This window comes from Aethalodelphis obliquidens, unplaced genomic scaffold (assembly GCF_003676395.1).
Source record: "Aethalodelphis obliquidens isolate GAN/ISIS:26980383/991018 unplaced genomic scaffold, ASM367639v1 scaffold100, whole genome shotgun sequence".
In the NCBI taxonomy this organism is placed as follows: Eukaryota; Metazoa; Chordata; class Mammalia; order Artiodactyla; family Delphinidae; genus Aethalodelphis; species Aethalodelphis obliquidens.
In genome coordinates, this window is record NW_020838044.1 from 1,606,207 (window position 1) to 1,623,517 (window position 17,311).

The 17,311-nt window shown below is 45.2% G+C and overlaps 2 protein-coding genes across 5 annotated transcripts in view; one reads left to right on the forward strand and one right to left on the reverse strand.

The window, feature by feature from the left end:
• Positions 1-4,990, reverse strand: CFAP276 (cilia and flagella associated protein 276). Its single transcript, XM_027096245.1, has 5 exons — positions 4,798-4,990; positions 1,779-1,921; positions 1,167-1,282; positions 489-616; positions 1-71 (listed from the first exon to the last, which is right to left on the reverse strand). Exons 1-5 carry the CDS (start codon positions 4,988-4,990, stop codon positions 1-3), a joined length of 651 nt encoding a protein of 216 aa, XP_026952046.1.
• A 1,093-nt stretch (positions 4,991-6,083) lies between these two features.
• Positions 6,084-17,311, forward strand: part of ELAPOR1 (endosome-lysosome associated apoptosis and autophagy regulator 1) — a 69,071-nt gene continuing 57,843 nt past the window's right edge. The window contains exon 1 of one of the 4 annotated variants that reach the window (XM_027096240.1): positions 6,084-6,309. In XM_027096240.1, coding sequence (XP_026952041.1) covers positions 6,157-6,309 — 153 coding nt within the window. In that variant the 5' untranslated portion in view covers positions 6,084-6,156. The remainder of the gene's footprint in view (positions 6,310-17,311) is intronic. The other 3 variants (XM_027096242.1, XM_027096243.1, XM_027096241.1) reach the window with 3 other exon arrangements.

The window sequence follows — 17,311 nt, forward strand, 5'->3', positions numbered from 1 at the left end:
TTAGGTGGAGAAGAAGCCACCATCAGTCTTTCGGGAATATCCTCCATTGCTGGCTGCAGTGTGAGGGGACACTGTGGAGACAAGAGAAGAGGGAGTGGGCTGTGAATTTCAGATCCTTTGCCTTTTCTGGGAACTTGTCGCCCATACATTTATGGGGACAATGGAGAAGGTTCTAACAGCTGAGGAAACTGGCATATAGAGGACTGATGGGAGGTAGCTATAGGTCTTTCACTCCCCGGTTTCTGCCCTTTGCTGAAAATTTTTGTCCGCTAGACCTAAGGCTGAGGTAGTGGCTCTGAAAAACTGAATTCATTTCCTAGCTCTACAGTCAGCATGTCCCCTGGTTTTAGTCTGATATGTGCCAGACTCTCAGTTATCCCTGATGTTCCCTAATAGCCAATCACCTCAACCCCCTGATTCCTGTGACCATTTAGAAAAACTCTTGCACCATCCATCTGCCTCCCACCCCTCAGTCTTCTGACCCTTACCTATGGATCCCTGGATGCTGTGAATAGACTCCTTCTTAGGGTTGATCCAGTGTCTGATGTTAGCTTGGGAAGTGATGGCGGGTGGCTGGGGAGGGGATAAAGATTCTCCAGAGAATTGGATCTTGATTCTAGAAGATGGTGTGGGGAAGAACACGGGAGAGTGAAATCAATCAGGAGAAGAAAGGTAAGGAGGGAAAGAGTTGCATGCAACCTTAAAGCATCTGAGGCTTCCCTGGTGGCGCAGTGGTTGACAGTCTGCCTGCTGATGCAGGGGACACGGGTTCGTGCCCCGGTCTGCGAAGATCCCACATGCCGCGGAGCGGCTGGGTTCGTAAGCCATGGCTGCTGAGCCTGCGTGTCTGGAGCCTGTGCTCCGCAACGGGAGAGGCCACAACAGTAAGAGGCCCGTGTACCGCAAAAAAATAAAAATAAAAATAAAGCAGCTGAAGGCCCTTTTTACCCTCTGGAATGAACCAAAGATTTTGTGCTACAGATGAGCACAATCCTGGAAGATCTCTGTTCATTTTAGAAAATAAAAAAACAGAACTTGTATTACAGAAGTAAAAAATAACAGAAATCTATAGAAACAAGAACCTATTGATTGTTATTTCCCAGATGACACTTTACCTTACTTGATTGGCATTGTACTTAGGGAGAGGCTCCGCCTCCACCACTTACCCATGGGCATCCTGAATGGTCTCCTGGTGTATCAGTGTCTCACTTTTGCTCTTGAACGTCCCTGTGTGGTGGTTGTACAAGGCTGCTAATCGGAAATCCAGATCATCCTTCGGTATCTGCGGAGGAAGCCAACCCCGCCACTCCCAGGATTAACTTGCCACATTTGCACCTGCTCTAGTCGGGTTCTGTTGGGCTCTACTCTTGCCCCAAAGCAGAGTGAACCCTTTCTGGGCCTGAGATCCACCAACTCCCTACTTACCAAATTACTATACATGATGACTTCTTAACTCTTGTCCATAAAGAATTGTCTCATGGTTAGGTCTAAGGAGTGGGGAGCTGGACTTGAGCTTAACGGGCCTTACCTCATTCATGGTTATAATGAGAAGTCTGGTGAGAGAATGATTTGCTCCAGATAATCAACTGCAGCAAAACCCAAGCCTTCTGACTTCCCAGAGGAAGTTGATAAGTTGGTATTTGGTTTTAGATTTGGCAGGATCTTGGATTGGGGACAAGATAAAGATGCTAAGGTAGTCAGGGACAGACTACCTGTCAAAAAGGATATTAATTAGTCCTAAGTGGATATAAGGAGAAATAGCATTTCAATGCTAGTACCTCAGGATCAAAAAAATAAACAGCCTGCCTCATGGACGTGATTGTGGGAGTTGAGCTGAGTCGACACCAGGGTTCCTGTTGCTGAGCAAGGTGAGTTGGGTTCTTATATGGCAGTTTCTGCAAAAGAGAAACCACATCGACCCCTGGTTACCAGAGGCCTTGCTGATGTGATAGCGTCAGTGACATCCATCCCCTTATCCCATCCCATTTTAACTGAATCGCAAACATCTAAAAGAGAAGAATGAAATGGGGCAAGACTCCCAGGCTTCTGATCTTCCTAAGTTTTCAATCTCAGAACTGACAGAAATGGGCCAGGAATACAGGGAAAGGGGTGAAGTGGGACAGGAGGTGAAGGGTGGGGAGCAGAGAGGCAAGATGAGCTCAGGTTTAGAAGTCCTGAGCTTGAAGAAGAGAGAAGATATCCTAATGCAATTAACAGGTAGGAAATTGGAGGTGTACAGTTGTTGGAGGAGAGCTCAGAACAAGTAGTAGAGATCTGGGGGTCATCCCCCTGAAGTGGTGGTTGAAGCCTGCAAAAAGGCGTCTGACCAACAAGGAAGAGGCGGTTCATGAGGACTGCACAGTATTATAATGGGGGTGGTGGTGGGAGCAGTCAGAGACAAGAGAATCAGGAGAGAGCAGTGTCTAGGCAGGTGAGAAAATTTCAGTAAGCAGGGAAGGGTCATTGTGTCTGCAGGAATGTCAAAAAGTTCATTGGATGTTCAGTCCTCTAATTAAAACCCCACAAGTACGAATATGAAAAGCACACAGCTGATTTCTTCATTACATGTAAAATGCCATACTATTCACCACTGTATCCCCAGTGCCTAGCACAGCGACCTAACACATGGTGTTCTAAAATGAAATATTGATTGAATCAATGACTGAGTTCCAGTGAGTACAACTACAACCTAGTAGAAATCTCGTTCAACCTATTGGATGTAGGAACCCTCCTCCTCCCCTGTATATAACACAGTGCTGTGTGACTCAGCTCAATTAGGCATTAATTGAGTGGTGTGAACCAGGCAGTATACTGTCACCAAGAAAGATGAAAAAGGAAATGGGAAAACTACAAATACATATGATGCAAGCACAGGCAGCTCTCTTCCCATTCCTCGAAGGCTGCATAAGCCTCTATAAGCAGAAGGCTGAGACGGTCTTTCACTGAGAAAGTCGAGCCTGTCGAGCGTGAGTGCCATCTTCACATCCATTTTCCTTCCATCTCAGAGAAAGGGAAGTCCCTTTTATTCAAGAATCACCCTTCCCTGAACCCAGCCCTTCCTGGTGCTTTAGGGCCCTGTGCTATCCTGCCAGCCCCTGTACCCAGCTTCTCCTCATTCCTTCGTCACTGTCTAGCTACCCACTCCATGACCTTTCCTACCGAGCCAGCCTTCTTAAAGAGTCAACACTTGCCACCTCCACTTCCTCCCCGTTCCCATTCCCTCTTCTGCCCACTGCTGTCTGGCCTCTGCCTCAAGCACCCACTGAAACTACTCTTGCTGGTGACCACTGACATTTGTGGCTAGGTCAGGTGGATCCTTTCCAGTCCTGACCTTCTGACCTCTGCGGTTTCTGCACCACGACTCTGATTCCACGAAATGTTCTCTCCATCCTATGTGGGTCCAGATCCTCCGGGTTCTCCTCCTACCTCTGGCTATTACTTCTCAGCTTCCTTCTCAGCTCTGCTTTCTCTCTCTGTCCCTTAGTGGTATTCTCCAGGGGGGTTGTCTCTGCCTTTCTGACTCTCACATTCACTGGATGAGTTCATTCTCTCCTATACCTTCAACCACCAGATGAATACTGTGGCTTCCAGACATTTTCAACCCACAGCTCTCAACCAGGTTGCCTACTCTTCATCTCTATGGAAATGTCCCACAGGCACCACGAAAACAACAGCTACATAACTGATCTCAACATCTTTCTCCCCAAACTTGCTTTCCCTGGATGCCTCATTCAGTAAATGGTATCAGGTAAGCCCTCAGAAAGCTCTCCCTGACTCATCCACTCTCTTGAACCCATGTCCAGTCAGCCACAAAGTCCCATCAGTCCTGCCCTTTGCATCTTACCGCCATCCCCTGCATCACTGCTGTACATCCGTTACTCCTCCTGGAGATCGCTGCACCAGCCTCGTAGCTGATCCCTCTTGTCGCACTAACATCCTGTCCAATCCGCTGCCACTTGTGCTTTCTACAACACCCATCTAGTATGCCACTGCAGTACTTACAGTCCTGAGATGATTCCCCAGGATGAAAACCTAGCTCACTAGCATGCTGTACACAGCACACCCACCCCAGGAGGGTCACCTCTCCAGCTTCCACCCTCTCCACTGCTCCATTTCACACCAACGCTTCAGCCACTTTGGACTCTTTGGTCCCAAAGAGGCCACCCTCATCCTCCTCTCCATGTATGTGCACCTGCTGCTCCCTTTGCCTTGAATGTCTGGTTCCTGTTTCCTTCCTCCTAACTTACATTCCACCTCCTCCCTCCCCTGGTCCAGCTGACTCATATTTGAATGTCAAAACTCACCTGCTCTGGGAGGTTTTCCTTTAAGCTCCTGTTTCCCATGAGAAACCACATATAACTGTCACAACACATGTGCTGCTGTGCAAGCACTTTTGCTGTTGCTGTTGTCAGTCTGGCTTTTATACTAGATTTCCCTGAGAACAGGAGCTAATCTAATGTGTCTATACAACCTCAGTTTTTAGCAGAGCGCCCGGCATACAGTAAATAATAAATGTTGAATAAACAAAAGGGAGTGCTTTGATTTTGTTATTAAGCCACAATTACCATTTAGTTCACCTTATTTTTCACCACTTCAAACATCTCAAATACTTCTACGAGAAAAGTGGAACCTGGGCCTGGGTAAGCCCCATTTTGGCAATCATTGCTTAGGGCTGTGAGTGCCTCTTGTTCCTCTGGACTAGAACTCCACTTGCCTCTGCTCAAAAGCACCTGTGAAATGTTGGCAGACCTGAATATGGGGACATGGAGGAAGGCAGAGAACAGACTTCTCCGGTACCTGACTCAGTGTCCTCACCATAGTCCTTTAAGTTACCATCTCTTCCTGTCGCGCCGACAGAAAGAAGAGTGCGGTCGACCCTACTGGGAATCTGCGCAAGAAACCTCAGTACCTTGGAAGCCCGCAGTTTTCCCAAGTAGGAATCATCGTTTTCCAACGTAGGATGCTGGAAAGGGTCTCGGGTGAGAGGCATGGTAAAATGCCGAGCGAGACACTCTTAAGAGTGATGAGAGGCCCGCGCAGCCGCTCACAATCTTGCACGCGGAGGAGCCGGGGTCCCAATTGTTTGGCACGCCCAATTTCAGTTGCCAGGCAACTACCCCGCCGTCTATGACTGAGGCGAATTCCCTCCGAGAATGGCGCCACCTGGCGGTCCAACGCGGGAGGCCCCTCGGGAAGAAGCTACTGGGAACGCAGAGGGAAAGCGCCGCTGAGTGTACCGGGGAGCCCTGGATTGGCACTCCTGAGACTTCGGTGAAAAACGCCGAACAGGTCTTCTGCAAAAGACTTCAGTTAAAGAAAGTATTCCTAAAAGGTGGCCCAGAAATGTCCTTCCTCCTGGCATCTAACCAAAGGATTTCTCAAAGCGATGAGAGAATGGGGATGTCAAGAGACGGAAGAGTCCAGGTGTCGTGCTTGGAAAATTGCCGGCTAAGGCAAACTCTCCTTGCTTAAAGGAGTCTCAGGGCTTAGCATAGCGCCGGTTGTAAAGGCACAGATGGATTTGGCGAGGTGGAAGTAAGATCTCCAGAAGAGGCTGTTAGAGTAGGTGACACGTGCCGGGGCCACTCTTCCAGGCTATAAGCTCTGGAGAAGAGACGGCATCTCAATCATTTTACTATCGCTTCACACATAGGAGGTGCTTAATAAGTATATATAGAACGCCACGTCTGCAAAATTAGAGGTGTTCATAAGTAGCCGATGGCTACGAAATAATGAATTTGGTGGCGATGGCTTGGAGGTTGTTTCCACCGCGTTCCTTACACGAGCCCTGTGAGCGCCTGTTGGGACGGTTGCAGACCCTGGGCACTCGCTTCCCACGCCGCGCGCGCCAGTGGCGGCGGCTGCCATGGCGACCGGCAGGTGAGCTGCAGAGGAGCTAGTGGTCCGGTGCCCCACCCGCGCGGAGGGAACGAGGAGGCGGTTGCCAAGGCGACGTGGGTAGGAGGAGAAGAAGAGGAAGGAGGGAGGAGGAAGGATGGGCTGCCTAGGCGTAGCCGCAGGGAGGTGACTGAAGCGGGCCCAGCCCCTTGCATCCTCCCCCCTGTGAACCTCCCTCCCCTTTTTTTCCGCCTTCTTCCAGCAGTAGCTGCAGCCGCAGCACCTGAACCGCTGCTGCCGCTCGCTCAGAACAACACTATGGCTGAGCCTGGGCACAGCCTCCATCCCTCTGCCAGGGGCAGGGGAAGAACCGAGCCGCGCACACTCCGGCTTCTGCGGCTGCTGCTCTGGGTTGGGACCACCTTCCAGGTGACTCAGGGAGCGGGACCGGAGCTTCACGCCTGCAAAGAGGTACTCTCCTCCCGACCCGACCCCACTTAGGTCAGAAAATCTTGGATCTCGGCAGGGATCTTGGGACCCACGCAAGACAGTTTCAGAAGCCACGGAGTTTAGGTTTCTTTGGGGATGGGGGGTGGGGGAGGAAGAGGAGTAGACTGGCGTCATGGAGAAGCCAGCCCACTGGAGGACTCACGAAACAGATCAGCCTCACAGCTTGGGCTGCTGAGCTCAGGGGAAAGGTCCCAGCTCCAAGGACCTCAGGAGGGACCTGAGTGCCTGGACTTGGGAATGAGGGAAGGAGAAGACATGGGTTGTTTCCCAGCTGGGATGAAATTACCTTAAAAGTGGTTGAAAACAAAAGATTATGTACAGAGGGGCAAAATAGAAAGTGGGAAAAGGGAGAAGTGGGGTAAGAAAGGAGTTTGGAAGGCCAACGGAAAATAATGGATCGAAGTGGGAATCCTTGTGATTTTATCATGGCTTCAAGAAAGTATGAAAATGGGAGGTCTGCAAGGGGGACTGAAGGATCCCATCACCTCTCTTCCCTTGGTATTAAACATCCAGTTTCCTTGTGGGCTGCTAAATGTGGATCCTGTTTATAGTTTGCCTCCCCCGGTGTGCTTTCTTTAGTGTACCTGACAGTGCATGACCCACCTTTGGCCAGACTTTGAGTTCTGTAGTATCTCACTTTCAGCCAATCTCTACTTTCCTTCTCTGGACTTTTGCTGACATATGTCGTAAGTCTTTTTCAAGGTGTTTCTAAAATGTTGCCAACATAATTCAGAGAATAAGTAGTGAATGTCTTCCAACCAAAAATGCCTTTGAACATTCTTTTGGAGGGATACAAAAAAGGAGTAACAAAACTCAGTAGTTTCTATGGTATTGAAATAACAATAATTGGTTGTGTTCTGAGTAACTTTTTAAAAACCATATGGCAGACGCAGCAATAACATATTTACAAGAACTTCATGGCAGAAGGCAAATAAAGTTGTTATCTACGTGAAATATGAAAGACTTTGTAATACGTTGAGTCTAGCCCTGTACAATTAATCTGAAATGTCATACTTGGCTAAGGTTTTGAGAGGTTGAAATATTATTTATAAGTTGTCATGGTTAACTAGTGATTAGCAACCATAACCCCGTCCCATATGGAAATGTATTATTATGACGGTATTCTAACCATTAGACCATCTATGACAAAACAGATCATGAAGAAGTGAGGGGGGTGGGAAGAGAGAAGAGAATTTTTGTGTGAATAAAGATACTTCACTTCATTCATGAATATGAACAAGTGACCCCAGTCAGTGGAAATTTTTGTAACTTGTATCAGTACCAGCAGTGTCCTGCCCTGGGCCATCCACATTTTCACCCAGTCACTGTATGACCTGTTTTAAAGATGGCTGGGAACAGGATGATTTTGTCAGTAAGTGTTGCTTACTGGCCTTGGTGGCCTGTGGTCTAACCAACCAAGTGAGTTCCATCAAGCAAACTCACTTGCCTAAGAATCCAACATAGGACTCCCCCTGTGTGGAAGGTAACAATCTTACCGTTCAACTACCACTTCTTGTTGATATGTTTGTCCACTATGGAAAATACGAGCCGGTTAAGAAATTAAACACTTTGTATCATCTTGCTTGGGAGGGAGGGAAGAATATTGATACTTGAGAGCTCTAACTTGTGTAGAAATTTTGCCTTTAGTCCTTTTTAAATGATTGGCATTTGCCTAAGCAAAAGGCCTTGCCACAGAGCATAAGCTGAGGGCAGTGGAAAGCTGTGGAACTCAACATACCAGGGTTCCAGTCCCTGCCTGTTACTTACCACGCAGGTTTTGGATCTGTAGAATTGGTATTTCAATAACACCTACCTCAAAAAAGATTGCTTTGAGGACTGAAAGAGAAAATACAAATAAAACACAAATTAGGGTTATCTAACTCTCTTTCCCATTCAGCTTCTTTACCATTAGATCCACACCCCATGCCGGAGTGAAAGTGGCTTAAGAGTCATCTATGTTGGCCACGGGCGTCAGCAAGTCCTGTTTACACTCTTCTTGAGCAAACAGTGGCTGCTGAACACCCTCGACTCCAAAACAATAAGGAAGAGAATAAACCCATTATTATAATATTCTTTGTTTGGCAGTATGAATTGACCCAATAAGTTTTAGGGGCTTCCAGTCCTAAATGGTGAAAAAAAACAATTCAGGGTAGACTAACCCTTCCCTGTTCTTACTCTTCATGTGAATTTCTCGTGCGTCTTTGCTGGGTATTAACGGCAGGGAGTCTTATCGGCCAAGGCTGACCCTCATGACAACAATGCTGTTCCTGCCTTGTTTCTGAAATCTGAGGCATCCGTCTGGATCGAATCAGGGAACAAAGAGGTTTAGGGTAAAGCCTAAACTGAGGAGGCAGAGAGCTGGGAGTTCTAGATTGCTAAACGTGTGCTGGGGCTTGGCGTTCCTTTCACAGTTTTACAATAATCAGGGTCACCGGTGGAACTAAACATCCTGTGTGGCGTTTGTCTTCATGAATCATTTCTTTAGTCTGTGCTAGCCCAGGCTAAGTGCTGACTGAGAGCCAAAGGAGCATTTTCTATAGCACAACGAATCTAAATCAAATGAGAGAGGAAGAGAAAACTGCCTTTCCCAGATAGGTATTGCCCTGAGGCTTCAGTGCTAATAGCCCCCAAAGGGACATCCCAATCTGTGTTGAAAAGCCCAGAGGGCTTAGGAATCTGGCAGACATGGATTAGAATAAAATTTGGTGAAGGAATGATGACTCTGCCACTTAGTAAGGATGCTACTTTGAGCAAGTTAATTAACTTCTGACAGCTTCAGATTCCTGATCTGTAAAATGGGGATGGTAACACCTATCTCACAAGGCTATTGTGAGGATTCAATTAAATTGGATAACACATGTAAAATGCCTAGTATATATCCTTGACATGTCATAGGGGCTTCAGAAATATTGGTAGGCAGAAAAGATAAGTCCACAAATAATGACGTACAAATGATGACATAATGTTAACATGTGGTAAGCAATGCGGGAATGGCATATAATATAGAGTTGATAGGAAAAGAAGAAAACATATTTGAACAGTTGACACTTGACCTGCTTCTGGAATAATCAGCAGAATTTCAACAGGCAGAGATGAGGGGAGCATGATTTCTAGATAGAGAAAGGAGACCAAGGAAAAGATCCTGACAATTGCAAGTAGACCACGTGGCTGAAATGTGGAGTAGGTGTGGGGTACCATAGAAATCAAGATTGGAAAGTGGGAAACTAAGTGGAGAATCTCTGAAGGATTCTTAGCAGAGGTAGTGGATTAGCATGAATATGAAGTAACTAAGTTGAGATAGGCCAAAAGGTGAGAGCAGAGAGATGGGGGCGAGAAGACCAGTTCAAAAGATCTTACAGAGGTCAAGGAGGAGGTTAACAAAGGGACTGCACTGGGATGGTGGCAGTGGGATAAATAGAAAGGCTTGGATATGAGAAAAACATGCCGAAGGTAGAAGTTAGAGGATTTGGCTACTGATTGAAGGAGTCAGGTGGATCACTGGGAGAATTAGGCAAGATAATGCTTAAAGTGCTTTGCAAAATGCAGAGCATAGAGTAAGTGCTCAGTAAATATGCTTTTAGAAAACGTAATAGAACATCATTCTAAGTCATTAGATGGCCTTGCATAACACCATTTTAATGAGGAACGGAATGAACTACCTATCCTGACTAATCCCTAATGTCAACCCTTTCGCTTTGACCATCCACACTAGACCCACCCCTTCTCACCTTCTTCTTCTTTTTTTTTTTTTTAATATTTATTTATTTATTTGGCTGCACTGGATCCTAGTTGTTGCTTCCACCTTGCCCACATATTGTCTAGTGCTCAGCCAGAGTAAACCTACTGAAAATAAGACAGATATTGCCCCTCCTCTGCTCAAAACCTTCCAAAGGCTTCCTGTCTCAAAGTAGAAACCAGCTCCTTACACGGGCCTACAAGGCTGTATGTACAATCCTCACCTCCTCCTCTGCAGTCACACCAGCCTCCTCACTCTTTCTCAGAACTGTGGGGTAACCTGTCCCCTCAGGGTCTTGGCAATTGCTATCTTCTCTGCTTGGAAGGCTCTTTCCCAGGATGTGCAGCTTATTTCTTAATCCCCTTCAAGTTTTTGTTGAAATGTCTTCCCACTTCCTATCCCATTTTCTGTTTTATTTTCTCCAGAGAACCTACCACTTTCTAACATGCTCTATATTTAATTTATTTTACTTAGTTCAGTCTTTTCCCACTAACACGTAAGCTCCACGAAGGCAGGGCTTTTTGTGTTTCATTTAATGCTGTGTCTCCAACACCCAAAATAATATCTGGCACATTGTGGGCCCTTAATAAATTAATGTAATAGATTAATAATATTCCACTGATGAAATTTATTTAACCAATCCCCCATCATTGAACATATATGTTAGAAACATATGTTAACATATGTTTCTAATTTTTGACTATTATAAACAATGCTAAGATGAGCCTCTTTTTGCATATTCTTTCCAACACATCTGTCATTACTTCCTTGGAATAAATTCCTAGAAATAGAATTGTTGGATGAGAGAGTAAGATCATTCAGTTAACTCCTTAAGTTATATTTCTAGAAATGGGGATTCCTTGATCAAAAGTCACATATATTTTATATTGTTCCATATTATGAGATCCTCTTTTGGAGAAATTGCATCAATTTTGCTTCCCATCAGCTTTGCACGTTTCCTCACATCCTTGGCAAAACTATCAATCATGGGCTTCCCTGGTGGTGCAGTGGTTAAGAATCCACCTGCCAATGCAGGGGACACAGGTTCGAGCCCTGGTCCAGGAAGATCCCACATGCCGCGGAGCAACTAAGCCTGTGCGCCACAACTACTGAGCCTGTGCTCTAGAGCCCACAAGCCACAGCTACTGAGCCCACGTGCCACAACTACTGAAGCTCGCACGCCTAGAGCCCATGCTCCGCAGCAAGAAGAGCCACCACAATGAGAAGCCCGTGCACTGCAACAAAAACCCAACACAGCCAAAAATAAATTAAAACAAACCAACCATCAATCCTTTCAAATTTTGATAAATCACTAGACAACACACACACACACACACACACACACACACACACACACACACCCCTTCATTCTTGCTTGGCTCATAGTGGAAAGACCCTGTGTGTTTCAAGGAGGATCCCATCTATGGCTCCTAAGTGACCTCAGAGTGTTTTGGGATGCTCTTACTGTGACTGAGAAGTAAAATGCTTGCTCATTCTATAGCAAACAATATAAAAATCCCTACAGATCATTCTTATTCTGAATCCCTTCTCAGCTGCTTCCCCCTCCACCTAAACTGGAGTGAGAACTCTGCCCACCCATGCTATGCCTGGCTTCCCCTCTCCTCTCTTTCACATTTCCCCACCTAGGTGGTCACTGGGAAGGAGTTCTTTTGGCTTGAAAAGCAAAGTAGATATTCATAAATAACCACCCCAGCTGACCTATGCATTTGGTTGAGTGCTATGAGAGAAAAGGGAAAGATAGGCTGAGAGATTATGAGAGGAGATCTGACTTAGATCAGGGAGGTTGGAGCAGGACTCTCTGAGGAGTGAGTTTAAGCGGCGAGCTGAGGATGTGGAGGAGTTTGGTGGGTGAAAATGTGCAGACGAGCTTGCAGACAACAAAGAGTCTGGTGCTTTAGGGGATGGGGAGAAGGCCAGTGTGGCTGGACCACATGATTTTATACTCATAAATGAAAAAGTATATCCCCATTTTGAAGTTTCAGAAACTACTAAAGAAAGAGGTGAGATTTTAGTCAAAGGTTCCTGGGGGCATGGGTTTGTTTAAAAATTATCATTTAGGGGCTTCCCTGGTGGCGCAGTGGTTGAGAGTCCGCCTGCCGATGCAGGGGACGCGGGTTCGTGCCCCGGTCCGGGAAGATCCCACAGGCCGCGAAGCGGCTGGGCCCGTGAGCCATGGCGGCTGGGCCTGCGCGTCCGGAGCCTGTGCTCTGCAACGGAAGAGGTCACAACGGTGAGAGGCCCACATACCGCAAACAAAACAAAACAAAACAAAATTATCATTCACTTTTACATGCTAAAGTAATATATGCTCATAGCAATAATAATAATTCATATTTATTGAGTGTTCTACGTGACCAACATGCATTAACTCAGTTCCCACAGTTACTCTATGAGGTAGGTCCTATTAATATCCCACCCCACACCATTACCTCTCCTCTTTCCTGTTTTATTTTTCTCCATAGCACTCTTTACTATCTGACATATATTTTACATATGTACATATGTGTGCATATACATACATATATATGTATATTTTAATTGTCTATCTCTTTTGACAAGATTGTGAAGTCTACGAGGGCAGGTATTCTTTTTTTTGGTACTGTTCTTTTTTTCTTTTTTATACATTTATTTATTTATTTATTTATGTTTGGCTGTGTTGGGTCTTTGATGCTGCTTTAGTTGTGGCGAGCGGGGCCTACTCTTCATTGCAGTGCTAGGGCTTCTCATTGCTGTGGCTTCTCTTTGTTACGGAGCACGGGCTCTAGGTGCATGGGCTTCAGTAGTTGTGGCGCATGGGCTTAGTTACTCCGCGACATGTGGGATCTTCCCAGACCAGGGATCTTCCCGGACCAGGGATCGAACCCTTGTCCCCTGCATTGGCAGACGGATTCTTAACCACTGCGGAGGGCAGGTATTCTTGTATGTTTTATTCATTTCTATATTTCCATTGCCTGTCATATAGTAGATATAGTAGATACTCAAAAATTGCCCTGAATGAATCCCCATTTTATAGATGATGAAACTAAGGCAAAGAGAGATTAGCCTGCCCAGGGTTACTTGGCTGGTAAAGGAGCAGGAACTCAGGCAGCTGAGCTCTTAACTACCGTATTTCCTGCCTGTCCATGTTAACAATCCAAACTAGGCAGAGGGTATAAGCTGAAAAGTACAAATTTTCCCTACCACCTGCAAATCCCCAAAGGCTAACCTCTGTCAACACTTGCTTAAATATATTCTTCTTGAAATGTTTTTTGCCTATACAAGCACATCCGTGTATTCTTTTGCCCTTCCTGTACAAATCAGATCAAAATATTTGTCCTATTCTGTATTTTATTGTTTTCATCACTATAGCTCCACTGCGATTCATTATATGTGTGTACTGTGATTTATTGAAACAGAAACTTGATGAATAGGTTGATTCCAGCCGCTTATATGGTAACATTGCTGCAGTGAATATCCTCCTACAGGAGTACATACTGATGCATACTTGTTTGAGTCTATCTGCAGACAAATTTTTAAAAATAGAAATAGTGGGTCAAAGAGTCTAAGTGTTTAACATTTTGATTGATGTGTGTCAAGTTGGTAGCATGGATTTTCTTTTTTTTTTTTTTTGTGGTACGCGGGCCTCTCACTGTTGTGGCCTCTCCTGTTGTGGAGCACAGGCTCTGGATGCGCAGGCTCAGCGGCCATGGCTCACGGGCCCAGCCGCTCTGCAGCATGTGGGATCTTCCCGGACCGGGGCACGAACCCATGTTCTCTGCATCGCCAGGAGGACTCTCAACCACTGCGCCACCAGGGAAGCCCTCTTTTCTTTTTTAATATTTATTTATTTATTTGGCTGTGCCGGGCCTTAGTTATGGCAAGTGAGATCTTCGTTGCGGCACATAGGATCTTTAGTTGCCGCACGCGGGATCTTTTAGTTGTGGCGTGAGGGATCTAGTTCCCTGACCAGGAATTGAACCCGGGTCCCCTGTATTGGGAGGGCAGAGTCTTAACCACTGGACCGCCAGGGACGTCCCAAGCAGCATGGATTTTCAAAGAGCATTAGTTTTCTCCAACTGCAGTCAATGGAGGAGGAGGGAGGCTTTGGCTGTGAGGGTGGCAGTCAGTTTACTCTCACCCGGGAATCATAGAGACCTGGAGGGCCCTTCCGGAGAGCCTGTCAGCCTTACCAAGCTGCCAGCTTGTCCCAGGCAGGGCAGCCGGGCCTGATGTTAATTCTGCCAAATTTTCTGAAAAGAAGTTGGGCAAACTCGTAGCTTTTCCTCAGTCTGTACTGTCCCTCTGGTAAGTGATAAAAATTGGGCCATTTGTCACACTTCTTCTTAAACTTTCCTTCTATGTCATAGCAGATAAAGCACAGAACAGATAATTATAGTTAGCGCTTGACAGCTGCTGAAAGAAAATATATTTATCGTACTTCCTAGGCTCTCCACTTTTCAAATTCCTTGAAGTCTGAGAAGCCTAATATGAGGTTATCACCTATTTTTCTTCTTTGATTTGTCATGTACCATGAAAGGCATGTAAAAAAAAGACCCAGAGAACTATGCTGAGTGACAAAATAAATAAATTGAGTTTCATAGGCCCAGAATGTGATTGTCCAGGTCTGATTCTTACTGATGATACAAAATAAAAGGCAAAAAAATATATGGACTTTAATAAGCCTGCATGCTAATTGGAGCATCCTTCTTCTCACCCCATGCGGAACAATAAAGCTGTTTCTGAACTAGAAAGGAAACTGAAATTGGCTAGCTTTCTGCTTGAAATTGATGACTTCAGTCTCCAATGGAAACTGGAAACATATGACAATAAAAGGGTGGCTAGTAAGCCACTAAGAGAAAAGATAAAGGGAGCATCAGTTATATCTGTTCATCTGACTTTTCCTTAGGAGAACCATGCTTACAAGAATTTTAAGGACGGTTCTGACTCAGGATAGCACTTGAGAAAAGTCAGCATGTCAAGCACTGTGCTACACACAGACTAGATGCTCCATACAGTTTGAGTTAATGGATCAACTTAATTTTCCTTGTAAAGAAATTTTAAAAGATTAGGGCCAGAACCTCCATTTACAAATATTAATTCAGCTGTGTAAATCATCTGTAAAAGAAAAGAAGGAGCTGTGTCCAAATATAAAATAAATAACAGGTTAGCAGGACATGAGAAGAAAACAAAGAACTATGGTGGGGCGGGGGGGAAAGTCAGATTTTAAAAAGAACATAGAGACTTTTAGTCCTGGACTGTCTAAAAGGCTACCCCCTGATTCTTATATTCACCAGCTTATTTCTCCCATGTAGAGACAGGCCATGTATGATTTCTGAGGAATGTGTGATAGTGGCCAGTGCACTTGGTTGTCTTTGATGCAGGAATTGCTTATACATTCTTACGTTAGATGATGAGTAGCTGAAGGGCAGGGACGTGAATGAGTATGAGCAGATAAAGGTGATACCACTGGGAGGATGCAGATAGATTCTCAGGAGCTTCTCTGCAAGAGGAGACATCCTTTTAATTTTCAAAAACTGAAAATTTAAGGTTTTTAAAAACCTTAGATTGCTATCATCCCAAATTTATGAAACTCTTTTTAAAATTGAATTATAGTTGATTGACAGTATTGTGCTAGTTTCAGGTATAAATCTTAATTTGATACTTGCAGAAACTGAGGACCAAGGAGATCTTCAGAGGATGCAAGGAGATCAACAGGTTGGTGCAATCTAGGTCATTTAGATATAAAATTGCGACCTTGTAAAGTGCTGGTGTTAGGGTGGGTCTCAGTGATCATTCACACCTAAGGCATCTTCACCAGCTCCCTAACATAGCGGAGCGGGTGCCTATCCTCAGGTGCGTTAGGTTGCCTAGCAATTACAAATGTTTAAAAAGGAATACTTTTGGGAGTTCCCTGGCCGTCCAGTGGTTAGAACTCAGCGCTTTCACTGCTATGGCTGGGGTTCAGTCCCTGGTCTGGGAACTAAAATCCTGCAAGCCACGCAGCGAGGCCAAAACAAAAACAAAAACAAAAACTTTTTACCCTGGGTAATGAGAAGCTCACTATTTCTAGAGTTAAGCCATATCATTGGGGCAAAAAGTATTCTTTTAAATTTGTAATTGTTAAGCAGCATAACTGGTTACCTATTATAAATGTCATTATTTCTGACATTTACTTCCTCTACCCTATGCCCTTTCTGTTTTTTGTCTCTCTTAGGAATATTCACAATACTGTCCATACTGATACCTGGTCCCAGAAAGCAGGTATCATCACAGTACTCACAGTCTGAAAACATTAGTGACAGATTTCCTCTAGATTGTGGGCTACTGTTATGTTTTCTGCACCAAATACTTATTCTTTTCTCTTTTATTTAATTTTCTTAATCCACTGAAATTTAAAATAATTCATTCATCAAGTTTTATTGAACATAATGGACTGAAAGAGACACAGAAGAATTATATACAAGAAACTAACACTGATGCACGTACAGCCTTTCAAAGGACAAGCAGTTACAAATAGAGATCAAGTGCCTGATGCAGTGAGGCCAGATAGGAAGGGGCAGTGGGCAGAGCACATGTTCATAGCCCAGGTGAAGTGCTCCTGGCTGTGGGACTCATTTACCAAATGAGCTTATCATATTTAATTTGAAGGATTGTCGTGAAAATGAGGAATGAGGAAGAAGATGGGAACATTAACTAGCTGTGTTAGTTTGCTAGGGCTGCGGTAACAAAGTACCACATGCTGGGTGTTTTAAAGTGGCAGAAATTTATTCTCTCACGGTTCTGGAGGCTAGAAGTCTGAAATCAGAAAGTCGGCAGTGCCACGCTGTCTCTGACAGCTCTAGGGGAGAATCTTGCCTTGCCCCTTTCCAGCTTCTGGTGGTTGCCAGCAATCCTTGGCGTGTCTTGTCTTTGCAGCTGCATCTCTCCAAACTCTGCCTGCCTTGTCACACGGCTTTCTCCCTGTGTGTCTCTCTGTGTCTTCACATGGCTTCCTTATAAGGACACCAGTCGTTGAATTGAGGGCCCACCCTAATCCAGGACGACCTCATCTTAGCTGATTACATCTACAAAGACCCTATTTCCAAATAAGATTATACATTCTGTGGCTTCGGGTAGACACAAATTTTGGAGGGACACTCTTCAGCCTGGTACACTGGCACATAGTAAGGACTCCATAGGTGGGAGCAATTATAGTTATCAAGTGCCAAAGTATAAACAGAAAAATTA

Coding starts and splice junctions, on each gene's coding strand:
- CFAP276 (XM_027096245.1), bottom strand. CDS start 4,990: ATGCCTCTCACCCGAGACCCTTTCCAGCATCCTACGTTGGAAAACGAT. Junction 1,922..4,797: donor TGGTGAGGACACTGAGTCAG/GTACCGGAGAAG, acceptor TCTGGTAACCAG/GGGTCGATGTGGTTTCTCTT. Junction 1,283..1,778: donor TTTATTTTTTTGATCCTGAG/GTACTAGCATTG, acceptor CTTCCTCCGCAG/ATACCGAAGGATGATCTGGA.